General features: G+C 40.9%; 1 protein-coding gene across 1 annotated transcript in view; it reads left to right on the top strand.

Annotated features, from left to right (window-relative positions):
• The window catches only part of LOC119746156, a 33,755-nt gene extending 8,850 nt beyond the window's left edge, over positions 1 to 24,905 (top strand). Inside the window, exons 2-4 of the mRNA XM_038222965.1 lie at positions 19,374 to 19,687; positions 20,252 to 20,400; positions 24,759 to 24,905. Of these exons, the coding sequence (XP_038078893.1) occupies positions 19,374 to 19,687; positions 20,252 to 20,400; positions 24,759 to 24,845 (550 nt within the window). The 3' untranslated portion in view covers positions 24,846 to 24,905. The remainder of the gene's footprint in view (positions 1 to 19,373; positions 19,688 to 20,251; positions 20,401 to 24,758) is intronic.
• Positions 24,906 to 27,276: the final 2,371 nt, after the last annotated feature.

The following is a 27,276-nucleotide window of genomic DNA, read 5'->3' as shown; positions in this document are numbered from 1 at the left end:
CACATGAATGTGAAATTCCTCCGGGTAGCCGTTTATTTGCACAACGTCAGCTCGAGCTGTTTTTCACCCGTGCAATCAAAGTTGTCCCATTATTGCCGGGGAAAAAAAGATAAATGAGAGCAACTTTGATATCACAGCACATACAATGTGTGTATGTATCCAGCACATTCTGGTAGGCAAAGCATGGGCAGGACATCAATCAAACAGCTGCCCAGGAAGAACTGGCTATTGAGTGCAATTAGTGAGCAATTCTCACTGGAGGTGGAAATTTGTAGCCATGCTTTCAATTAAAAGTGTAAATTATCACAAGGGGAGGGGACTGGTGCAGTGTACTGTACTTTTGCTTTCATAAAAGCCTTTTCACACTTCTTCGCCTCGCCTTCCGTGTTGAAATCAACAAAGGACCCACTGTAAGTGGAACTGGGTCCCATCATAGAGGAAGGAATAGACTTCCTCCATGGTCCCATCGATCAAGGGTGGGAAAGGCATGTTTACATGTCAACTGTAGATTTTAGATTTTCTGTCTGGGTAATGGTGCTATGTCGCCATCTTCCCCCCCCCCCCCCCCCTTTTGGAGAGTTTACAAAAAATGATAGAAATAATACCATTTGAACTAGTCGCTCGTATGTGTTTCACAGCTTTGTTTAGTTGCTGTCTGCTAGATTGTGGGCTACATCCCCTGTTGCCATGCCCGCGTGCACGCCACATGCGTTCTTAAAGACGAGGCACGCGCATACATGTATCTTAGTAACACTATTGGTAGAGGGAGCCCAGAGTGCGTGCGTACTACCTGAGCGCGACTCGCGCGTGCCTGGTGCCACCGCAGTGCCACCTGTCAGAAAGTCGCCGAATTAGTCTAGACAATATATCACGTACAAATTTGTACAAGTTTCACATGTACCGGTACAGTGTACATACACAAATTTATATGGTCCTTACACATTTGACAATGACGTTTTACATTAACATTTGAACTGCTTGGAGCTACTTGTGCTCAGAACTCATACAATACATTTATGTATGTATGGTAGTCTAGGCAGGTTCCGTTGTATGATGTACATGTATGTGTACCTAAACCTGATTAGGACGATATGATCTTACACATTTCAATATGGGGTAAGTTCTCAGTTTGCACTATAAGCATTATAATGCAAGGAATGTAGCTTCATGGCCGATACATTACAATGTACCCTTAGGCTAGCGCCCCTAATTTCACTGGGGTTAAGCCAAGCCTGAGGAAGCCAGTTGGTGTGGAACTCAATCCAAGCATACGGTTATAATGACACAATTTACATGTACACAGCACGGATCACATTGTATGCACAAATTGATGTCATTATATCATTGTGGTGAGGATTGCTTCTCCAGATGCAGTTTCTGCAGACAAAACATACTCTTTGTGATGTGCTGCTTGCCATTTCAAAGCCGATTCTGGCCAATTTCAAGATTGGAATACCGTTTTTTACGCTATCGGAACCGGGTACGTACCAACCGCTGATGTTGGGAACTGGTTCCAGATTATGGGATCGTGTACCCGTAACCAACTTCACAAGCTGATACTTGACTTCTCAGACAATGAAAAAGGAAGGTTTTGAATGCCATTTGTGGGGAATTTCAAAATGAAAACCAGGCTACATGGAAAACCAAAACAGATTTCACATTTATACAGTTAACGCACGACAGATGACGCTCGGAAAGTTACAGTTTACACCATAAATCTAGTATGAAACCCTCCCTAGACAACTTCCAGAATGTGAATTTTGGGGTTGGATTTCTTTTACCGGTACCATGGGTACCTCTGTTTGTAAGTAGGGTAACTGGTTCCTGTGGTACCCATAAATGTACATGTACACAGCACTAGCCAAAGCCGACACAGATTTCCAGATAACCTTTCCTCAGAACTTCATACCATGGAATCAATCTGTTATTTTCATTTTTTGGAAGTTGATCAGTTTGTTGATCAGTCTGTTTTCCGCTCGACCTTGATGCCCAGTGCCGCCAACATCTCCCCCCTCCCCCAACTTTCCATCTGGTCTAAAGTACACATAGTCTGAAGCTCGCTGATTTTAGATTCGCTCCCGAGTCAAGAACAAGAAAAGGCTTATTATTGATCAGCGGAACTGCTCATCGACAAAACCCACAATAGACAGTGACAAACGAGAGAGAGATGGGCCGGGAATTGATCCTTGTCACCCCGTCTCGCCATTAGTCTGGCCTAATAGGCTCATTAGCACAGTGAACATGTGCCAACAAGATGTTGGAGGGGGGGATGAAAGGGAATGTGTGTTACATTTTTATAAAGGCATGCATGCCAATGATCATTTGTCTTGAGGCAAAGTTATGTGAATAGAGATATCAAGATAATTGGTCCTTGAAAGTGTTGTTTTCTTTTTCGAGATGAAGAATGTTTGCCTTTGACCGAATTTCTGATAGCTTCTGGGATTCTGTTATTTGGGGCATGTATACTGAATCACTGAATTTAGATTAATTTGCCCCTTACATGTACACATGTACAGGTTGAGTGTTTACCATTCAATTCAATTCAATTAACATTTATTACCATAATGCCATGATTTTTGTAAAACAATGTAACAAATGTAATTAACTAATAACATATGTTTAAAATAGATTTAGTAATTTACATCGAAAGGCAGTTGAAGAGGTGTGTTCTGAAGACCGGGGCGTATGTGGATTTGCCTTGACAAAAATACATGTACATGTACAATAAATCAGGCAACTAGTCAATTACAAATCAATACAAAACCTGTCTGGCTGGCAATTTTAACAAGGCCAGCCCAGCAGTCAAAATAAATAAATTGACTGTTTTTTAACAGTTGAGTGCTCCCTGCCTTCATGAAGCAGGATTGACTGGCTGTGATTGTTATAAAATCTGATATAGCTACATGTACGGTATGCTTTGACTGTATAGGAGTTTGATAAGCCAGCTGTGCCTACCAGTCACCTGCTTTTGTCTGTTGATGGAATTTGACTGTCACAGTGGCAGTGCCTGCAAGAAATATGATCTGACTGTTGGTGACCAGCCTGTGTAAAAGGCATGGCAGGGGAGCAGGTTTGAATTTTTGACTGTCTGTCACTGGTCAAACAAAAGGAATGTTATATTTTAATGTATTTAATCAAATTAAAATATAAGCAACAAATAAGTAAATAAATAAATGAATTAGCAGATCAATGCATAAGGAATAAATTAATCTAACAAAATGTTGACTTTTTTTCTGAAATTGCCAAATCCCACTCTGGTCAAGTTTTACTTCAACAGTTTCCTTTCTTTATGGTCCATGTACATGTACCTGTACGAAAGACCAGTGGCCACAGCCCTGTCAGAGCAAACATTGTTGGGAACTTGAGCCCAACAGGTTCGGTGTGAACTATGCGGTAGCTTGCAGCCTGCCAATTATGCCAGCAGTGACAGACTGGAATGATAGGCAGAGCTGATAATCTGGGTCATTGGAAATGTTGACACTCTTGACCACGAAATGGTTAACTGGGTCATGGAGTACCCCTTTGTGGAAACTCCTAGAGCTATTTTGTCATTGGTGGGTCAGTTGTATTAGTGGCTTCTGTGGAAATTTAAATTTTATGTAAAAATGGACATGTACATGTACATGTACCGGTATGTTTAATGTACCTAGCCAATGCATTAATACCGTATAGTGGATATTTATAAAGCGCACGTATCCACCAAGACTGGTGCTCAAGGCGCTACATCATTATTACCCCTGCTCATTGGGCACATGAAACATGCCAAATACCATCTCAGCTCCCTGGGGAGTATACAGCTCGATGCAGCCTGTTAGGCGCAAGGAAGCTAATTCAATCACAATAACCATCGCTGCCCTCACAGGTACCCATTTACTCCTGGGTGGAGAGAAGCAATGAGTTACAAAGTGCCTTGCCCAAGGGCACACGCACCATGACCCCGCCAGGACTCGAACCCACAACCTGCAGCTTTACCCGCAGACCACAAATTGCCCTTAACCACGAGGCCACAGTACTCCACATGTATGCACTTACAATGCAAAAATTGTTACCAAGATTTGTCAATGAAAACAAAATAAGTACTGAATTCATGCCCTCTTTTGTGGAGTAATGGAAATGTGCATATATACCTACATGCACAATACCACAGTAAACCACAGTAAAACACAAAATGTAAATTTATCATTTTCTTACTACATTGTACATTGTACATGCATTTCAATATATTTTAGTTTTTTTGCATCAATTTAGGTTTGATTTACTGTCAAATAACGTTGATGCCACTGTTACAGCTGAAAGATCAATAATTTTGATCCTCATAAAAATGTTCAATCCACACAGACCACAAAAAAATTTCATAATGCCAAGTGACTGATGAATGACAGCCCAAAAATTTCTGAGCGGGAGATCAATAATTTTGATCCTCGCACAAACTTTTCAATCCACACAGACCACAACAAATTTCAAAATGCCAAGTGACTGATGAATGCCTGCCCACAAATTTCTGAGCGAGATCCTTCTAATTTGGCCGCCCAGTAACTTGATTATTCCTAACACCCTGACAGATTTGCATAATGCGCTCCGACGGCGTGCCTCTAATCCTCCTTAATAAGAAATAATAATTACACGAACAGTATAATGCCTTATCGATCGGTGAAATCACGCCAAGTTTGCCTGCAGGGGAACTGGAAACAATTGAGGTGTTTTTTTTCCCCTTCTCCCTACCGGTACAAATCCATGAAAACCTATCCCGTATAATCGCCGTTAAGCCCACCCTTGCTCACTGCCCGGCCCTTTTCTTGTTTAATTTCATAATCAATAATCTCCTGCAGACGATTCACGAACATCGGAGGGACGCGACCGTTCAATTCAAAGATCATCATCTATTCAGCCACGCTCCATTGTGCGGCTAATGTACCGAAACCCGGGAGTATTTTTTTTAATCTCTGTAGATCTCTCTCTCTCTCTCGATTCTTACGAGCACGATTGGAATGTGAAAACAAGCGGAAAAATTGTCTGGATGTGAGATCTTGAGATGATGACGAAGACGAAGATGAAGATGATGAGGATTTTAAGATGATGCAGTGGTATTCTGATGAGGAATGGCAAAATTGCTTTAATGCCTCATCCGATGAGAATTTTTTTTTATAGCGTCTAGGCCCAATCCATCAAGTCGGGTCATTGCGTTTCTTGAAGTGTTTTCAGTCAAAGCATCGTCGGCATCGTGATCTTTCGCCTCGGTCAACTCTACTCCAGGCTACTATTTTTTCCAACTCAGACTTGGTGCAGTTGAGGTTAGTAAAAAAAATACTGTGTGATTTATGGTGATTCATGCCTTTTTGTTGTAGTTATTATCAAAGAATTAATCGTGTTAAGTATGATTAGTGGCAATGAAGGTTGCTTCTATCTTCATAACTTACATTGTAGTTCAGTTGTTTTTTTTCCCATAAGATGGCAAGTTTTACTCAAATATGTTCATTGTACACATTCAACGTCGTCGTGTAGTATTTTTATTCACAAGCAAATATCATCCTCATTGTTCGACTGCTCCACAGTCGACCGACCGCAGATTTCTTCCAACAACTATGGTCACTGGCAAGGTTGACAAATTGTCCCTGTTGGAGCACATGTTCTCATCCCCAAGGAAAATCTAATTAATAACATTGTACCTGTTGATGACTGTTTTAAGATGCAGACTTAATAGAAATTGGCTTAAGAAGTCTGAATTGAGAAAATCTCTTTGTTTGTAGGGAGCCTTGTAGCCCACAGTCTTAGGAAATCTGAGTTGGACATTTCTCGTACATCATCTTGACTCTTGAACAGAATACAGCCGTCATCCCATATTCCCGTCTCTATGGTGATACACATACCAATATAGCTCGCAGAATGGTAAACAAAAATTAACGATGGTGACTCAAAAACAAAGATCTTTATGGCCTAATCTGACAACCAAAATGCAAGCTGGAATTAATTATTGGTGAATTTAGAAGGTTTCTAGAATTACAATTGCGACACTCATAAATTATTTTGACATGTACTGTACACGTGTAATACTATCACAAAAATTTGTTGTGTAACTGCTTAAAAAAGGGAATTTATGTACAATTTATTTTCAATTTCATAGAATAGTGCATGTAAAAAACAAAATTTGAGAAGTATTTATTTTAGAAAAATGTCAATGTTCATTACAAAACAAGATTAATTGAACAGCTAGTGTACAGTTAGTGAACATTTTGTCATGATGATCATTATCTTTTCATCAAAAAAAATGTGCCAATAAATAAGAAGTGTAAGATTGAAATGACTACCGAAAAATGAGTTGGAAAAAATTTGGTAAGGAAATACACTGTTCAAATCCGTACACTTGTACAGTATGTGCATGGTATTTAAAAGTACATGCACATGCGTTTAATTTAGACCATCTCAATGAACCTTTCAACTCTTATCCGAAAATCTATCAATCAATTTACATAAATTTTCCCCAACCCTAAAAAAAAAGCCGGGAACTTCAAAGATATACTCATCATTTCTGGAGACCAGTACCCTTTGCCGGGACAATTAGCCTATGACTCAACCCCCCTCAGGGCTTCAAATTTAGGGGGGACAGAATCCGAAGACAAAGGGGTTCATCTCTAATGAATAGAAACCCCTCGAAAGAAAAAAAAAATATGTTTATAGGAAAATCAAAATTTAATAAGATAGTGTGATTCATGGCGGGAGCAAATCCGCGAGTGCATTAGATGGAAGTGGTGCCTCTCTCCCCATCCCCCCCTCCCCTTCCACCATCGTAATGAAATTGCCCGAAGAGGTTGTTGCACCGCAGAAAAGGGTCTTGCAAATATTGGTATTAGTAGGAGGAGACCTAATTACAGGATTTTTTTTTGGGGGGGGGGTGTCTGGGAATTGGCTTTCAGAGCTCTGACGCAAAGTGGACGCTAGCCAGCGCAGTGTGAAAGTTCACAGAAATTGTGTTTTTGACTGTACGCGATTTGGGATGGGGAAGGAAATTCAGCAGGGTTGGTACATTAGTGCTGTGCATTTTCGAATAATTTAGTATTCGAATTATTTTAACTTGAATTCAATCAAATATTCAAATATTCAAAACAACCAAATTGCATGTGCTGGTCAGAAATCAAATGGGCTGCCAATTGGAATTAAACATGTGCCTGTCAAAAATCGACATTGAGCGTGATAAAATATATATTAGGAACATCATAATTTTTTCGATGTACAAACATGTAGCTGACTACCCATAGCTAATATTTGGAAGATTTTGTAGATGCAAATTAGAAGTGATATTCCTCAACGTCATGCTTGTCAACAAAAATGCAGCATTTGACAAACAATAAAACCATGCAACTTACATAACATCATGGGCCTTTTTTTTCTTCATCTTGTCGAGACCACTGACATTTTTAAGTATTCAAATCGGGAAAATGCTTTTTGGATATTCGGTGGACGACCGAATATTTGGCGTATTTGGCACAGCCCTAGATGGTAAATAAAAAAAGTCTTCAAAACCAAAAAACCAGTCAAGAAAATATTAAAATGGGAAAAAACAAACAAGAATGCTATACATGTATAAGGAATGTCTTTGTCCTCAACTTTTTATCAATGTTTACAAATTCCTTTCCACAAGATTTCCAAAAATATTTGAACTTTTGTTTTTACCCCTTACGTTTTTAGCCACCATCCCTGAATATTCTGCCCCACAGTGGGGACAAATACAATACATGTTTTTACAACATGTACAATCTAGAGTATGTACGGTACATCTTATTGTTAGCATTATCTTGTCCTCAATTTGTACATGAACAATTAGACTTTTGATTTTGTATTGCTTATGCTATAGGCACATTACGCTTACACAAACCTGGTACATCATACGTGTATGTATGCAAATAATCTTTCATCGCTTGAGGTGAAATGAATTACCGCTGAGTGTAATACATAAGTGGTTTCCGTAATGTGCTGTGGCATACTTCACAACTTTTCAATCTACCTATAATTTGCCAAACGACTTCAAACCCAGGGGCTAAGTACCATTGAATTGCATGGAAGAACTGATGAGCTCATTTAAACTGACCTTGTTCACAGTGTGGATGGGATATTGTCTAGATTGATTTCTGACGGCCACTGAACCGACCTTAATTAGTGGTGAAATCAGAAGATTTAAAGGGGCTGTTGTCTAGACATAATCATTTATTTTTACTTCTATTGTCCACCAAACAATATTGTATATTGAACAGCTAGAATCAATTTGAATGCATCAGCTGAAACTAACCACAACTCTTAAAAGAGGTTGTGGAATGCTGAAAGTCGTTTTGTGTTTTATATTTTTTTATTGTAGAGTAGACCCATATATATCATAATGACGAACTCGCATTCTTTTGTAATGTGCGTTTATATGTTTATAAAACTGAAATTCATCGAGTAATTTGTTGGTCGGCGAGCGCATAATTATATATCAACAGTCGTCGGGTTCTTCGTAAAATCAGAAAAATCGTGACGTAATAAACAGGACTCGTTAATATACTACGCTGCATAGGGAGTCCTGTTTATTACATCACCATTTACTATGTTTTGTTTGCTTTTACACAAATTGCACCGTCGGGTCGAAACAGGACCTGAAAAACAGCTCTCAAAAGTACCTTTTGTATTCATTTCATGACAGAAACAATAGTCGTTTTTATTTCATCACACCTTAGGCTACATACAATGTATACCCGAAAAATGACGGAAATGTCTTCGAGCATTCCACAACCTCTTTAAATTTCCCTGTTCAAAGCAGTTCTTTCTTTTGTATATTTTTTGTTGTTTATTATAAGAGTGTTTTTCTAGGGGAAATTCCACCCGGTGATGTCAGTGACAGAGCTTTTATTTAAGAGCTCAGTGAATAACCGGTAAACCTGAAAAAATATTTTTCAAATCTTATACACCCATCATCTAGTAATGGTCAATGAGATTACAGACTAAGAGTTTTGGATCATTTCTCTGAATCATTAATAAGATATATCATGCTTCGTTAACTCTGGCCCAGATAATTAGGTGTTCCCCAGAATCCTTCCCGTTAATACGAGACAGCAGTCAAGGGAGCATTTCATTTTTTTTTCGGGGGGGGGGGGGTGATAAATAACATGTTCATTGTGGATTACAAATTTATACAAAGAATTGAAAAGCAGTCTTTGTTGATTTTTGCCAGTTGATTTGTTTCTTTGTGAGACTGTTAATCCTTTCCACGTTTTCCAACTCATTTGTGGTTGTGCAGTTGAGTAGAACACATGAGTGCCCTCCCTTGGCGGGAGGCATTCCGATCAGTTAGGCCGTCACGTCCCAAACAAAGGGGATTACAATACACATCATTCATGATCCCCTGGTCATGTGTGCCCAATTTCCTCTGTGTGATCCAGCGCCGAACCGTAGACAAAGCTTGAACCCTGGAGGTCTTGGGCGACCAAAAAGAAAAAAATTGCACCGCACCCCAAAGATCAGACTGTACCCCCTCTGCGTGCCTACACGTACATGAGAAAAAAAATTAACTAAAGAAAACGTGCAAAACCGATCAGCCAGAACCATTGATTTGCACCAGATGAAAGTAATTTCCTTGGTTGATTTTCAGGCGTGCGTTGAAATTTCCCCGGTCGAGCCTGGTTCACTAGATTTTTTTAGTGCGTGTAAGTTTTTTCGTGTTGCCGCTTAACCCAATTGTAAGACATGTGATTGTCTATCTGTATAGTGACCAACTTTCCTCAAATTATACCATGATCAGGCGGAACCCTCTTTGTTGAAATTAGAAAAGCTTGTTTGTTGAAATTAGAACATATTTAAATGCAGTGCGAATTCATTCGCAAGTCAATTACAAGTCTTCCAGTCTCTGGTCAATACTTAAATAAAACGTTAACAAAGGCAATTTTAAGGGAATTTAACTTGTGATTGACTTGTGATTGGCTCTGAAGTACATCATGTGCGTTAAACTAAACTTGGTACCAACGAAAAAAACTCAAAACCAAGAAGTTTACTTAGATTTTTTCTTTTTTGTATGGCTGTCATACAAGTGCTGTTCATTTGCAACTGTGTACATTCTGAATTTATTGTAAAGGCTAAATTTACATATAAGTTGAGGATTGGGGAAATGCCACCAATGAAAAAGGCAGATATATTTTTCGGCTGTGCAAATTCTTTTTCGGTTTCCAACTGAGCATTTCTCCATAGCTTAGGGTTTAGTTCACGACACATGATGCATGGGTTGGATTAGGACAGTGCAGCTGCTGGCGGGTGGTGGGGGGGGGGGGGGGGGGGGGTGCGCCGTCTGAGGTAAGGACCCAGGCAATTTTTGAAACTATGGCTTTGGCTTTGCGCGGCTTTACCTCTGATTCCTAAAAAAAATGAACTCTCAGCTTAGCTTCTGCGTACATGTACATGTATGTATCTCCATAGTCAAAGAGTTGCATGTTAATATCACAAAATAACAAAAGGTTCTGATACTAGCACTGTGGTGTGTCAATGTTGATACTGAATACATGCATATTGACACATCAAGAAATGTAGAGCATTTCTATTCACATGTAAATCATCTTCGGAATGCCTGTCCAGACTGGTTTCTTAACGGGGACAAAAAGAAACCCACTGAGAGTTGATTTATTTTATTTTTTATGAATCAGAAAGGTCCAAGGGGTATCAGCTTCCCTTCCGCATGAAATGTTGACAGATGGTCCCCGGTACTCGGTCCTGGCCGGTAGCCGTGCAGAGTCTACACTAGATAAACACCAGCAATTGAGCGGCGTGCAGCGACTCTATTTGTCTTCTTTGTCAGTCTAGTGTCACGCTCAAGGGCTGCCAAAGATTATGGCCTATTTAATAAAGTAAATACAGAGCGAAGGCTCTAAATATATAATAGACACGGCTGAATTTTTTTCTCTCTCTTTGTCATATTTGCAGCTGCTATTTGTTAGAAATTTATGGGCGGTTAATATTGCATTCAGTCTGCGAATTTTAAGTGTGAATAAATTTTAGATTGATTGCGAATTGATACTTCTACTGTAGATTTTAAAGTATTCAGTGTATTAGATTTTTTTTCTCCTAAAATTGTTTCAATTAGTTTGTTTTATTTGAATGAGAAAAACAAAAACACTTTATTATTTTGAATGTTTGTGACCCTCTGAAAATAACTTTTACTTTGGGTTGCTTTGCGCCCATAACGTACAAAATTGTATGCCTCAATTATTGTCTGGCCGCAAATGGTTTGAAATGTGTAATTATTCCATAACTAAACGGTTACAAAGGGAGAGTTTGGGGAGACGGAGAGAGACATTTGAACCTGCTCTCGACGACGCCTGATGCTCACGCGAAGATGCCATGGTTTACACTGTAACTTGTGTACATTCAGAATAAACTTAGTTATGGGTACTTTGCGCCATACATGTACGCGCGCAAATCAGTACGCGTACACAATGTAGACAGTGTGTCCCTTCGAAAAGTATGGTGCTTCGAAAAGCACCATACTCTGTTTGTGCACAGAGTCAATTGGTAAACGTCTTTGCTTGGGTATACCTGTACATGTACATGTACATGTAAAGACGAGGACCGAATTTCTGTAAGCTGCTTACATGTAGCTGACAAAATTTGCTTAGCAGCCTGTGAGCTTATGTATGTAATATGCTTTAAAATACTATGAGGTTGCATGTACGTGTACTCGATTGGTTCTCAGTGCATTCCTGTGTGGTATAAAAATGTGCTAAACAGTTTTTTTTTCTGGGTTTTTAAAAAATTAATAAAAAGAAAATTGAAAAAAAAAAAATTGGGCTTTGCAGCTGCATGAGGTTGTGTCAGTGTGTTTTTCTTATTTATTTTTTTAAAGCTTTTTTTCACTTTTTTGCTGTTCATTCATTATGTATTACGAATGGAGATTTTTAAATTTTTTCCACACCGCGAACGAACGAAGAGCCAACGTTGGGCACCAGTACCTGAACAGGTGGCATTTCTGCCTTGGAGCCCCGAGACTTGTCAGGGACAATCCCTGGTAACACTACACTGATCGCAGATGGATATTTAGCAGGAGGCGAGGAGAATTGTAGATTTGTAAGCTAGCTGCGGGGTGATTGTATCCCGACTCACATTAGAGCAACCTTAGCGCTCTGTGTGTCAGTCTCTCTTTGTCTGGCATGAGCTCGGTAGGTTGTCGCTGCTCATCACTTGTTGTAACTGGATCGGGCCGGTCGTCATTGGGGGATGGATGGTGCGAGGCTTGACGACCAACCCAACGGATATGAGGTCTTTAAAGGAATACATGTAGCTGACGATGCTGACAGCTCCCTGCCACATTTTCTGTGCCCAACCAACAGAGGTGGGGCAGTTCACTTCAAATTCTTAGGTCATTTCACACACTATCGTCGTCGTGCCTACCGGTTAAAATCAACACGGGGCCACCAAGACCACAACCAGGTTCAATCAAACCCAGGTACATGTGTACATGTAACACTGCATACCATGTACACTTCAGGCCTTTTTCACACTAGACAAATCCCGGGGTTGACGCGGGGTTGACGCAGGGTTCAAAACATGCAGGGTTTCACACTTGAAAATGTTCAATTAACCCTGCAGCATACCCTGCGTCAACCCCGAGATTGATTTTGCCCCTGGTTGAACTCAACCCTGCTCCAGACCGTGGTTGAGATTTTCAATCTGGGTTGAATGTCTCGCTAGGGTTCAAAACAATAGTAACCGAGCAAATAAGCCCAGTTTGTGCGAGACAAGTGTGGGGCGGCACGGGGTTCGCCCAGGGTTGAGTTCAACACGGGTTGAAAGGCTCTAGTGTGAATTGGTCATAGATTTTGGATTTTCTGCCCTGGCTACAGCCTCTCAACCTTGGTCCTGTTCAGATCTTAATTTTACTGGTGTGGAGCACTGGACACACGTAAAAGCCATGTTGGATTCTTGCTGGTGTGAAAGGGGTTCCTGAAATCTCCAACATGGAGATTTCAAGGTCTTACAGACCTTTTTTTTTTTCCAACCATGGCCAAGGTCACAAAAATAATGAATAATGTTTCCAAACATATCATGGGATTGTTAAACATAACCAACAAACACAACAGCAAAAAAATGCCTCTTTCTTACATGATCAGGCTGTTAATACATGTGCAGTTTTTTGGCAAAATTTGTTGCCAACCACGGCTTAAATTTATGCCCTTTTGGCAGGCCATACAAAATGGGGTTCAATGTTTACAAACAAAAGAAACATCAGTAGACCCTCAAATTATCATCTGATACCCAGTGGCTGACGACTGTGGTGTTATTTTATCCATAACTTGCAACGCTTTATTGTCAGGTGCCACTTCTTGGTCTACAGTAATGTTTTGTAGACGACGGTTCATTGTTCACATCCTTTTAGCAGGGCCCAATTTCATAGCACTGCTTAACAGTAAGCAGAAAAGTTGTGCTTACTATAGCAGAAAATCATGCTGCTGCTTAAGCACTATTTCATGCTTACGGTTGCGCGCGCATGGAGATTTCTATTGCAAAGTTTCCTTCTGGGGTTAAGCGTACTTTTGCTGTGCTTACTGCTTAACGGTCCCTATGAAATACATGTAGATGGAGGCTCGGTAAGCACAAAGTGGGCTGTTAAGCAGCGCTATGAAATTGGGCCCAGGTTAAAGCCTGTTTACAGTTATAAAACACTTCAGCGCCCCATATCGATTGCCACACGCAAAATTTGAACTGGCACACTCTCAGTGCAAATTTTTACTGGTGCAGCACGCAGTTGCAGCTGGCAGTTCCGAATATCCGAATATTCAGTCAGACGCAGTTTCAAGTAATCAAATCCTAAATTATTTGGAAACTGGCAGCCCTACTCGGGTCTCGGGAATCAGCCAAGACAACACTGGGAATGTAATTCAAACAAAATTGAGGAATATCAAAGCCCTGTGTGCCATTAATAGTGGATGTGAGTACATTGTAGTTTGCAGGATGTCTGGAATACCAATTATATTTTCCCCAAATCAGTGTATAAAGCAAGAATCGGGCTTCACTGCACACATGTGTACATATCGTTTGTTAACGCTCTAGTTATTCTGTATTCGCATACATGTAGCCATTTTCATCTTGTTTTTTTTTACTCAAACTGGCTAGGACACGAAGTCAATGTTAGCGCACCCTGTCAGTCTCCTCATTACTTTGTAACCAAACCGGACCGATCGTCAAGGAAGAGTGGACGGTGATCACAGTGCCTGGCAAATGAGATCTTTAAAGGGACAGTGGCAGTTTCAGTTTACATTTTTTTCTTGTGAATATGTACATGTTGTATCCTTGCAAAAACATTAAGCAAGCCTTTCCTTTAATTAGGCCTACTGATCAGAGGTTGTGGCCTTCTCTGCTGCTACTGAAGTGAGGTGAGGACAGTTTGTCCTCTGACGTCAAAGTTTAACATCAGTTTATCTTAAAAAAAGAAGGATACCCCTTCTTCAATTTCCTTGATATTGGGCAATCTACATGTAGTGTGAGACATGACGCACCTTCGTCAAGGATGGATGCATACTAGCCAAGCACATTATTACATTTCCAACGACACTAATTTAAGTTGTCAGTAGTACTGAAAACACACTCAAGAATACATCAATGACACGTGTTCTGTTACCCCTGCCCCCCCCCCCTTGTTCAAAATTAATTATAACCGTGAATGTGTTTATTGAAAATCGCTTGTGTAGAGCTTTTGCCTTGTTTCTTCTCCTGTCTAGAGCTACCGGTATTTGATACAAAGGGAGATTTGTGGGAGACCTCGTGGGGGGGGGGGGGGGATGTTTGAACACATTGCTGACAGTGCCTAATGTTCATGCAAAGACACACAGGATTGTGAATAAAATTTGTCGAGCGTACTTCATGCCATATGCACACAAACCAATAGGTCACTCGCAAAGACGGCCATCTCTGTAGGAAAACTGCAACTGCGTATTTTACGCAATCAAGCTGGCATTGTGCAGTGTTAAAAATGTTCCAAACACGCGCGCTTGTTGCTGGAAATGTGTTTGAAATACGATGCAGCCGATGTGCGTAACGCGAGTGCCGATGCCGATGCCGCTCAAAAAGCCGATGGACTTGGCTGGACTGTACTAGGAAATGACATCATTTGAGAGAGACGTATAGGCACATGCGGTGTGTCCTCAGTGGGGCTCTCCAAAGTGGTCTAAATTTAAAACACCATCTACTGTTCATGCACGGTGTCCATGGAGGTAGGCATAGCTGTGGATGCTGCTTCGGCCACTGCCCTTATTTCCAAGAACTTGATTTTCCAGGATATTAGGGTAGGAGGAAGTTTTAGATATGGCTGTTACATACATGTAAAACCATAGGAGGTTTCTTGAAAAGGTCACCTACATGTATGGTACATTGTACAACACATGTACATTTGTAAATTTGGAAAACCATCCTTTTAGTTGGGATGGGCCGAAAGGTTGTGCTTCATACGTTTACATAAAACATACTAAAGCTACATGCGGTACGCACCCAGCCTCGGGTTGAAGTGTCCCACCTTTGTTCAACCCAATAAGTATGTATGTTGTTGAAAATGGAACCTAATCATGTGTCCATTGTGATTTTTTCCCCTTGTTTTAAACTTTTAATGGCAGTTTTGGTCTGTTCCTTGCTCTATGGTCTGTCAAAGCAGCTTCGGGTGTCATTACTCAGTTCCTGGCTGAACCATACACAGCTCTAACAAATGCCTGATGAAACATGACACATAAAATGTGTTTGACATGAGATACTCACATCCATCATTGTTATGAATAATTGATGAACCTCACAAAATGGAACCATGACATGGGGACCCAGATACATTAATTGACAGCCCCGAAGAGAAACACGATCCTTGTCATACCGTCTCCGGGAACATTAATTCATCTTACGCACATTTGCACAATAGGCACTCATCACTCATTCTCGCAGCATCCGTATTTTCACATTGTCCTTTTAACCCCCCCACCCTCTACCCCTTTCCCCTCCCATGAAATTTATAACACCCCAAGTGTTTACCGGTCAGTGTAAATAATCTAGTCATCCCCGCTTAATCTCAAAACCCACGCTCTCCATCACGAACACTCGGCCAAACATGATGCTCATTTTGCCCCCTGGATCATATTTTTGCCTCAAGTTCAGCCCTGGAGTGAACTGCACTTTCTCCTCCCCGGCGATTTGCAGACGATACTCCATTCCTTCAACCCCATTTCCCCCCCCCCCCCTCACCCGCGACATCCACCTACCGGTACCCATTAGTAACACGATTACTCCCCTTATATAAATGTCTGCATGAGTAAACAACGGAGCGTGCCCGTTTTGTGTGGGTTTTTTTTTGCGTGGGGAACGTGTTGGAGCATTAATTTGTTTCGACCGATGTCCACAATTTCTGTCTCATGATACATGTACTACAGGGAGGGTTGGATCATGGTTTGGAACAGTAATGCTGAAGGTACATTTTGTACCACATGTGGTTTAAAAAGTCTTTCTTTAAGCTGTTGTTAATGTACATTTTTAGATTTCTTGAATAATAAACAGTGAATACGTAAACTTATCGTACGTTAGGGTACAGTGGCTTGCTGAGGGACACAATGTATTGCCAGCAGCTGGATTCGAAACCTCTTGACCCTCTGAGTCACATACTCCTTGCTGCCAGAGGCAGTGTTGAATCATGAATGTGATGAGCAATCTGAATGGATACATTGTGCGCTCTGAAATGGATTAACTGTTTCTTGTACATAGTTTTGCAAAATTATGCAGACTGACTGTAGGATATGTGTAGAACAATGGATAATGCATACCATTTATCAACTGTAAAAAACAAAAACAAAACTTAACTATCCGTCTGCCATAAAAAGGTAGAAAAAATTGTGGCTTCAAGTCAGAGCTAACAGACAGAAATGTGAAATTCTCAGATGATGATATTCATCTACAGAACATCACTACACTACAGTGTGGAATTTGGTGTTTTTTATCTCCAGTTTATTCTCCATCATCCCATAACACTGAAATTGTTGCCAACAGCCTTAAAGGGAATATACATGTACAACATTTGTTTTTGCTGTTATTTCCAGAAATACCGGTAGGATGGATTTAGGGGTTAGTATATTGTAACAAATATTGTTACAATGACTTGTTTAAAGTTTTGTGTTCATACCGGTAGATGCTGGAAAAATCAAGGAAAAAAAGCCGTTCGTGTAGTCTGGTTCCCTAACCCTACTTCAGACATCGGGAATTGTCAGGTCAGGAAACCAGACTAGCTGGCTTGCACCCGTTCATGGATGTACCGGTATACCAATTGCAAACAAAATTTGGTAAATTTGGGGCAGTTGGAAAAGTCAGTTTTTTCCAACGATGGTCAGCTGACAATCATTGGAAATTGATATAAAAATTCCACTTTTCTTGAAAATGACAGCACACCAGGTGCCATGATTTCACAGGATGCTTGAGACTTTTATACACTTGCAGTCAAGTGAGGTATTTCATAATTGTTTAGTGGTTTTGTTTCAGATGTTTGCAGATGTTGTATATTGCCTTTAATAAAGACATTGTAAGCGTGTTGGATTACACATTGTAAAAATGTTCACTTGCTTGTGTCTGAGTGTGCACACATGTGCACATAAATAAAATATTGCGGTGGATTCTTTACTAAGTAAGGTGCATGCACGCTTAATCTTTTTCATCTTTGAACTGTCCACCACGCATCATACATTTTTCAGCATTATGCACCCAACAACGCACAAATACCCATTTGAACCCTGGGATCGACAGTCTGTTAAAATATTCACCCGTTCTTAACACTTCCCTATCATCGCTGTACGCCAGCCGCGAAATCTGTCACTACAAGGGAGCGCGAAAGCATCTGTCAGGCCGTTGCTTGGTGTTTTTTCTACCTCAACGATTGCTCGGTCGCCCTTGCTTATTAAGAGATCGCCCGTTTAATAAATTAGGATACGAGGGGACGAATTGATGTTTACACCTGCACAGTGCGGGTAGGTCGAAGCTTACGATTTCGCTCGACCCCCATTACCTCGGGGCAAATTTGACGTGCTGATTCATACCTGTATTCGTATGAGCACAAATTTTGCGGAGAACAGCAGGGATGTGCCGGTATTCAAGTCCATCAAAAAAAACCTGCAAATCCCTGCAAGTCCATCAAAAGTCCTTAGGTCCTGTTTCAACTCACAAGCTATTCAAATGAGTTTTTATAATTCCTTTGTCATTGTTCATGCACTGTCACTTTTATTTGGACTTGTGACTGGACTTCTGATGGACTTGTGATGGACTCGACTACGTCCCTGGAGCACAGACTGGTTCTGAGGCCCCCCCCCAAAAAAAAAATGATGTTATTTTATCAAAGGTTGCGGCGCTTTATTGTCAGATGCCACCTTTTTGTCAACAGCAACGTTTTGGGGTTGATGGCAGCTCATTGGTCACATCCTCTTGGGAGGTTAAAGCCCTTTATAGTTATAAAATACTTACTGCAAAACACTCATACAACCCATATCGATTGCCGCAGGCAAATTTTAACTGGCGCGCTCTTTGTACAACTTTTTTACAGGGGCAGCATGCAGTTGCAGCTGGCAGCTTCGAATATCCGAATATTCGGTCAAACACAGTTTCGATTAATCAAATACTATATAATTAAAAAATGGACAGCCAATCCTACAAAATATCAAACCACAGAAAAAAATAGTTCCTTTTGCGCAGATCTGATCAACAGAAGCTGACAGATATTCCCTGCTTTCGAATCTTCAATATCAGCTTTTTGCCCTTCAACGTGTAGACCCTTTCAATGATGTGAATTGGATCTTGTTTGATTTTAGTCTGATTTGGGAGGTTTTTAACTTTCCAATTTATATCTTCTGCTTATCAGCTTCAGGGAGCCACAAAATTCATCCCTGACTTCTACATGTACATGTATTTCCCAGGTTTGCAGCATTGCTTATGTTTTGGCATGTTCCCTGGCTACATGGCATAAATGGGTTCTGACTATAGCACCCCGTCAAAAACATTGACTAAATGAGGGCTGTCAACATAGGACTGGATAAAAAAAAAGCTCAGTTGGTAGAGCATCGGAATGGTGTTCCAGAGGTACATGTAGCTGGTTCAAACCCCGCTTCGATCAATTTCTTTGTTCAATTTCATAATTACTTCAAATAAGAGATTGACAAGAATGTAGTGTAATGTATTAACCACAAGCACCAGTATTACATTGTATTACATTGTATATTCCCCTGTAAATCCTTAAAACCTTAAACTGCTTGGGCAGTTTCGTGTGACACAGGGAGAAACAGCCAGGGCAGTTTGGTGCAGTAGAGGGACTAATTAGTTAAATTGCTAACATAAATTTTTCTGAATCATCAAATTTTCAGACACGATCTGCTAGCGTTCTGCCGGGAACTGAACATGGAGGACGCGGTGCAGGACATCATGGAGCAGCTCGGGGCCGGGGAAACGGGCCGCATCTCCTGCGAGGAGTTCATCAGCTGCCAGCGGAAACTGAAAGGGGAAATCACCACCTGCCTGGCCAAGCAAGACAGCGGGCTGTCGTCCCACCCGGGGAGCCTCGGGGAGCTGGACGCCAAGCTGGAGGGTCAGGGGTCGGTGGGCATGGGCAGTGACCCCAACCTGCCCCAGGGGGTGCTGAACAAGTACGGCTCCTGGCCCAACAGCGATAACAGTCTCGGTGAGGATTGAGCACAGGGTGTGCTATTATTAATTGGCTAAACAATACATGTACATCCATCTGTGTAGGATGAAGCGGTTTGTGTCTGAACTATTGAGTGTGAATGGCGCCCTCTGTTGATGGTGAAACATGGAATCCAAAAGGAAGTGCACTAGTGATGGTTCTAGTCTGGGCAATCTGATTTTTGCTTTTTTTGGGAGGGGGGGGGGGGCACGGAAGGGGGAGTGTGTTAATGGGGGTTGTGCAAGCGCCAAGTCGCTATACATGTACATGCACGGTGGCCCTCAGTGATGGCGGAAGTATTGTACCAGCTTTGTACAAAAGAAAGACATTGTACAAAACAACTAAAGCTAATATCCTTTTTGAAAACTGTAAGTCCACAACAACATTTTTCCCCCCAAAAAAATCAAAAAACAAAAATACCAAAAATACCAAAAATCAGTTACATTTGCCCGTCCAAAAGACAGGTACATGTATGAAAAATGAAACCAGACTTGTGTAACAAACGCATTAATACAAAATATTGATGACAATTTTCCATTTTGTGGCTATGATTCTCGACAGCTTCCTCAGCTGCCAGAGAAAGCTGGGAGCGAGATTCTGGAGCCAGGGACATGAGCCCGGAACCAGGAGCCTTCCTGCAGAAACTCATGGAGAGCGCCAACTCATCATCTACTTCCGGAGGCGGAAACTTCCTGGAACTCGCTAACACAGTAAGTCATCTTTTTTTTTAATGAGCAGGAGCCAGTTTTTCATGTACCGGTAGCTGTTGAGCACAAAAGTATGCTAAGCTAAAAAAGCAAACATAGGTTACCGGCCAAGATGTCATGCAATTGACATTGCTTGTGACTGGTTCTCAGCTCTTTTCCGCTTAGCACATAGGTTTGCTTAGCAATATTCTCTGCTTCAAGGTAATTCGGGGGATACACAATGCAGTGCGCCACCAAGGGTTTGCCATGGAGAGTTCATTTTTCCCAGTGCATTGTGGGAGATGGTTGACAAATTCGCAGCGCGGGACATTTGGTTAGTTTTTCCGGTCAGTAGTTTCGTAAGCGTTTGATTCGAGTATCTGTTTGCCCTTTTCTTTTCTTTTTATCAATATGGTGTAAGGCGGCAGAACGCCATGCCCCAACCTATAACAAATTAGCTCAAGTTGTCTACTGACACTTGTTCAAATTGTTCATGTTTTGTCGACTGTAAACGTGAAAAATTGGCTCTCTACGGCAAACTCTTGGTGGCGCACTGCATTGTGAATCGCCCGAATTATACAACATTTACATTGGCTAAAATTTTCAGAAATAAATGGATTTGGGGGTTAGTATTTTGTAGCCAGTATTGTTACACTGACCTGTATAAAGTTTGTGGTCAAAGATGTTGGAAAAACCAAGAAAAAATGGTGTTCTTGTAGTCTGGTTCCCTGACCTAACTTCAGATGAAACGGAGCAAATATATATACGTCAGGGAATTGTCAGGTCGGGGAACCAGACTAGCGGGGCTTGTGTCCCATTCATGGGTGCGTAACCGATTACAAACAAAATGCGGACTAATTAAATTTTGGAAATTGGGGACAGTATTTGGAGAAAAAAAAAGTCCTTTTTTTTATATATCAGTCAGTCGCATATCTGGAGACTGTGATTGTGATAACATTTTATTTCTTCAATAAATTTCCTGAGACTTCAATGTGTGTACCCTATCTTTTCCCAATGCTGCCCTCTAGTGGTACACTCATATCAGTAACCATTACAATTTCCAGGATAAAGAGTCCATTTTGTGACAGCAGAGGGCAGTATACAGTTTCCCAGTTATTTTGGGGAATCTATCTTGTCTTTGTTCACGTTGTATCATTTTCCTCACTAAATTCAGTACAGTGTACTTGTTTTCCAATTCATACACAAGTTTGTGCTTTCCACCTTAACTTTTCATGTATTTACCGGTTACAATGTACATGTACATGTACATGTACACATTTTTGTTAAAATGTATTTGGCTGAAAGTAATGTTTAAATAAAGAAACTCTCAATTTGTGAGACACTTGAATTTGAAACTAACTCATCATCGATCATTGATAGAATTTGATCAATTTTTTTAGTGAACAAAGAAGATTGACAAGAATAAAATTTGAATCTGTGACCTCTGGATCACAGGACCAGTGCTCCACCTAAAGCTACAATGTGTGTTTTGGCAGTGTTCCACTATTTAAATCAATATTTTTGATTAACTTGTAGAGCTTTCAAGTTTTAAACTTAATTGAAGTAATCTTAATAATAGGTCAGATTTTGTTTTCTGTGTGAGAAGAGAAGATACAATTCGGGTGATTCACAATGCAGTGCGCCACCAAGAGTTTGCCCTGGAGAGTCCATATTTCAAGTTTTACGGTCGACAAAACATGGCCCATTTGAACGAGTGTCAGTAGACAACTTGAGCTAATTTGTTATAAATTGAGGCATAGCGTTCAGCCGCCTTACAAAAAACACCATATTGATAAAAAGCAAAGAAAAAGGGCAAACATATACTCGAATCATACATTTTCGAAACTGCTGACTGGAAAAAAAATAACAATTTCAAATGTCCTGCGGTGCGAATTTGTCGACCATCTCCCACAATGCACTGGGAAAAATGAACTCTCCGTGGCAAACTCTTGGTATCGCACTGCATTGTGAATCGCCCAAATTCAAAGTGTGTATCATTTTTGCTTGTGCAAGGGGGCCAGCCTACATTGTATGTAGCGTCCTGTTAATCTCACCAACTGACTCACTGACTGACTTAATAACTGAATGGCCGACTTTCATGTACTAACTGACTGACTGACTGACACTTGTGAGCAAGGGAATGCTACAGGATTAACCTGCCAATAAATGATTAGAGTTTTCGTGCACTCTGGGACCAGCTTTACGAGGCATGCCTAGTCTTGTTTCAAATGAACTTAAAAACAATGGACAAGAATAAATAAAATATCGATCTCTTTGTTGTGTGCACCAGTTTCCCACCACACCAGTGCTCACAATGGACGTAAATCAGTCAAAACGATATTTGCCGTGCGCATTAAACCCGCTTAATGGTTAACCAGCTGTCCCCCCTAAATATTTACCATAAAGATGCCACAGGACCGGGACTGTATTCCTGTCTCAGGCGCGCTGGGCCTCGAATCATCCCGGCCAAACCACACTCCATCACGTCCCGCTCGTCCGGTAATTTGCGGCTTACCAAAACTTCCCTCCCGGGTAATGAAGACGTATGCGTCGACTGACTGTCTTTTAACCCTGACCCATGCGGCAGTTACGCAGTGAATACCGAAATGCAGAGATAGACAGAGGATCTATAGAAAGGTTGAGTGGAAAAAAAAAAAAAAACGCATTCCCCTTGGCATATGGCTTCAATAAATTTTAGTCAAGCATAATCTGCTGTGATATGTTGGAAGGGGAATGTTGATGGAGCTGGCTAAGCAGCAAATTTGTGTATTATGAAAGAACCGCAGTTAATATGTGAACTAGTCACACACTGTATAATCTACATGCTTATGGACTGCCCACAAGAATTAAGTAAAATTGATTCGGAATCCGAAATCGGAATCATGCATGACTCAAGTTTTCAGAAGAATAAACTGTATAGTACCCGTTTGATTCAATTTCCAGACACTTCAGTGTTTAGACTACGTACATCCGCATCCGTGTTTCGGCAAGCGGCAAAGATTATTTTTGTGCAGCACTTTCCCTTCGACTGTGTGCCAAGGGTCCCTCCATGCGTTGACATGGCTTGGTACATGTACATGAATGTATCTCGTCTTTTAGGGTTCTTGTCATGAGAAATTTTAATATTTTTACATGGTTAGAGAGGAGGATAATATGAGGCTACAATGTGCAAATAATTTGGAGTCTGCAGACCAAATACAGAGGGAGAACACTTGAAATACGAATCCTTATCTTGCTATATTTCAAATTTAATAGGCCTCTTGTCATAACCTTTTTTTTTGGGGGGGGGGTGTTTCTCTACTTCTTGTCTGCTAAATCTTGAAGTCAATTATATAGAGGTATTCTTATTGGATGTAATTAAAACCAAATGCATTACCCAAGTCCAATAACCTACGGAATTTCGGCTGGTTAAATTCTTCTTGGGTTATATTTTTTTGCAAAGTATCTCTCTGGAAAATGTGACCTAAAGTTTGATAAAAAAATTATTTTTGAATACCTGAAGCATCAATCATCCTCCTGTGTAAATAATCTTTCAAGATTCAGGTTACCTGTACCCTTTGTGTTCTTCACAACAAACTTGCGGCAACTTGACGCTGGAACAGGATGCATCTGTACACATTGGCTAGCTCATGTGCTTTGTGGCATGAGATACCTGTCATATCATGTTGCTCAGGAGACCAATGCATTGATATAGGTTATTGATTTGATGGTCTCCATTTCAGTTGATTGACCAGGAGTTGGGGACTTTCTTGCATGGAAAATATTTCTGCTTATGTGATAGACACGTACACTTATTTATTTGGTAAGGAATTGACAGTGAAGGTTCAGTGCGATCCATTAATGTTGTAACCGAATCCACCCATGATAGTTGAAGTGAAATTATGACATGCTCCTGTGCAGACCAAAAGTGCCTCCTGCAAAGAACTAAAATAAATTTTTATCAAATTTTCAACATGAGTATAATGAAGGCTTTGTTCAGTTCACCTGTTGATTAAAGAATATTTACGAGATGTCTGTAGATTTGGCACAGAAAGGTGAGAAACAAGACCTTTTTTTCACTGAGACCAAAACTTGACCTGCCAGTCATACTTAAAAGGGCCCATGTAATGTCATTTCGTTTAATGCAAACCTTGAAACTGCACTTTTGTGTCCCATTTAACCTTAATTGTTTTCAATTTTCAATTTGCCATTTCCAAGGGTATTTTGGTGCCTTTTTGGTTTTATGTGCTGCAGCGAGTTTCCATATTCGTGAGCAAAAACTGTGATGTCAATTTACGCAGAGACCTCAATGTTACAACTGTTTCAGCACCAAAAGTTGCCACAATTTTGGATACTTTGCTGTTGTAAATTTTCTTTTCGTTGGTGATTCGTTGTTGTTTCAGGACTGTAAGCCCATGAGCAAACCTTTCTCAAAAATGTTTTCAACGAGCACAATTTTGAGTTCACAATTTGAAGAGAAAACCTCCTAACTGACCGCAGTGTCTTCATGAATGACTTCACAGCAACAGCGCCCTCACTTGTCAGGAAAAGCACGGACATTTTTTAATGCTTAAAGAAATGTACTTTTCAAATAAATGAACCAAAAAGGAATGTCAAATAGTTTTCATACATTTAAGAGGAGGATAGAAAGTTGCAAAAATATGTTCTTAAGTAAAATTCATGTCATGGTCCCTTAAAAAAATTGTCCCTCCCTTGTTGTGAATGTAAATTGTTGTCACGGGTGACAAAATGACTCCCAGGAAGTGAGAAATGATAAGTTGGAACGGAATCGTCAGAAATCTCGTTTGAACAGACCTTTTGCCTTTGCTCAAAGGAAACACTAAATCTTTGCACTCGTAGTCACAGGAAGTGGGCATTATGTACCTAACAAAGAGATTAAAGTTGCATGCCTGAGTCAGTTTTGACTTTCATCTTGAAAAATAGATTCCTTTTGCAAATTGATGTTTTTCTAGCAATACAAAGTTATTCACTCTGGAATGAAACAACGACCGGAAAAAAAAACGGCCCTTATTTAGTTAGAACTGATTTATTACTTTACAAATCTCCGAATTACTTCCCTCCCAGCTATAATTCAGTTCTCGTTGGGTAGGCTGGTTCCCGGCCCACAGTCGGTATCGATAATGTACAGACCAGGAACCAGTCTGCTTGTAAGGCACATCCATTTGTATCCAAAATGAAAACCTTTATTCAGGGGGTTGCAGAACACCTCCTTCCCCCCCCCCCCCAAAAAAAAGGTTTGGGGTTGGAATAAAACATACAATTTGGAAATTTAAAAGTGAAAATAAAATTTGTTGAAGAGTACAGGGAAAGTAACTTTAAGTCCAAACCGAAAGCCAAGAAAAAAAATGTAAAAAGGTCAAACAAAGCAAGAACAACTCTCATAAAAAGATTGAAACATCCTTGAAATCTTCAGTCTCAAAGTGACAAAAATATTGTCAGTCTGGGACCTACATGTACATGTGTATGTTTTAATGCTGAAAATAGACAAGCGAGTGAGTTTGTGAATGAATTGTTTCGGTCTCATTAAAATTAAGTAAATATGATAGGCTGGACTGTCACTGACATACAAATCCCACCGGATTGAAGTTGGCAATGCAGCCTCCCATTAAAGGTCCTGATTGTGTGGGTATTTTGTTTAGCCAGCGCTGCGGAGAATGCAGTGATTGCATTGGCCTTTGGGGAAAGAAAGGAAGGGGGGAAACGGGAGGAGGTGAAGTGGAAGGTTGGTTGACACAGTGAGGCATGCGGGCCGGTGGTGGTGGGAGGGTCGACAGTCAGCGTGCTACAGTGCAAGATGATCAGTGAATGAGGGAAAACATCCAGAAGATTAATATTCACAGCTCAGCGAGTTATGGCACCGTTGCGGTCCTGTCCGGTGCCAGTGTGTGAAGTTATTCGATTCATGGGATGAGGCAGTATCCAGTATCAAGACCTGCATTGGGACTTGGTGTTCGCCTCTGAAATAGCGAGGCATCTGTGTCGAATTACATTACTTTGAAAGGGCATGCAGACAACAGAATCCTGTTCAAAAAGGTGCATTGAATTATGGACCTGGACTAGACTGTATTCTGTGATTTTATGCCCCGTCAGCAAAACCGAAGGGGAATATTGACTTTGGAGAAGAAGTTACACCGATTTGGAATTGGGAATCACAATGCATGTCGTGTTTGGATGGGACGGCAGATAAGTCAACATTTACCGTAATTTGCAGCGACGAGTATTTTGTTAGAAAATTCCAACTGCATGGCCATCCGATACGTGGCTGTGTGCCAAAATAATTTGGTGTGTACACAGAGACAGAGCCAGTTTTAATGGGCTAAGCACACCCTAACCTCCTTCACCCGCTGCAGACGATATCGTGACAGACAGCATCCCGTGGATCACTTAAAATATCTTCAGCTCATCCGGGGTCGCTACGTCATTGCTCCAAGAGGAGCCCTGGTGGGAATGTGTCTTAAGGCCTGCGATGAACAGTCGTCAAGTCCCTCCTGCTGCATGGGGAGACCACATATCAGTCTTCTCTCCGCTAATGGGAGGTCAGGGCAGCTCTGCCAGACAAGACAACGAAGAGTGTGAAAGACTGCGAGGGAGGCGCCACAGTCGCGACAAAGGCAGGGGAGCTGATGCGAAGACACTCGCACTCAGAACCATCTTCACGGGAGTTAAACGCCAGATTAAGCGGATTTAGAAAAGAGATCTGTAATCGATGAGGGATTTTTTTTTTTTTCATTTTGAGTTCACCGCGGCAAGAATTTTCGATGGTGAAGTCTGATGAGCAGTTGCCATGGTAACAGAGCAGCTTTTTCTCCGAGGAATTCTCTTCACTCCCAGGTGCAGTTTTTTGGAGGAGACGGACGCGCCGGCTGATGGAATACTGATGAGAGGAGAGTGCAACTGCAG

The sequence above is a fragment of the Patiria miniata genome, unplaced genomic scaffold, assembly GCF_015706575.1.
Source record: "Patiria miniata isolate m_02_andy unplaced genomic scaffold, ASM1570657v1 HiC_scaffold_7, whole genome shotgun sequence".
Classification (NCBI taxonomy): Eukaryota; Metazoa; Echinodermata; class Asteroidea; order Valvatida; family Asterinidae; genus Patiria; species Patiria miniata.
The sequence above is the reverse complement of the archived record's forward strand: the minus strand, read 5'-3'. Positions and strand labels throughout refer to the sequence as shown.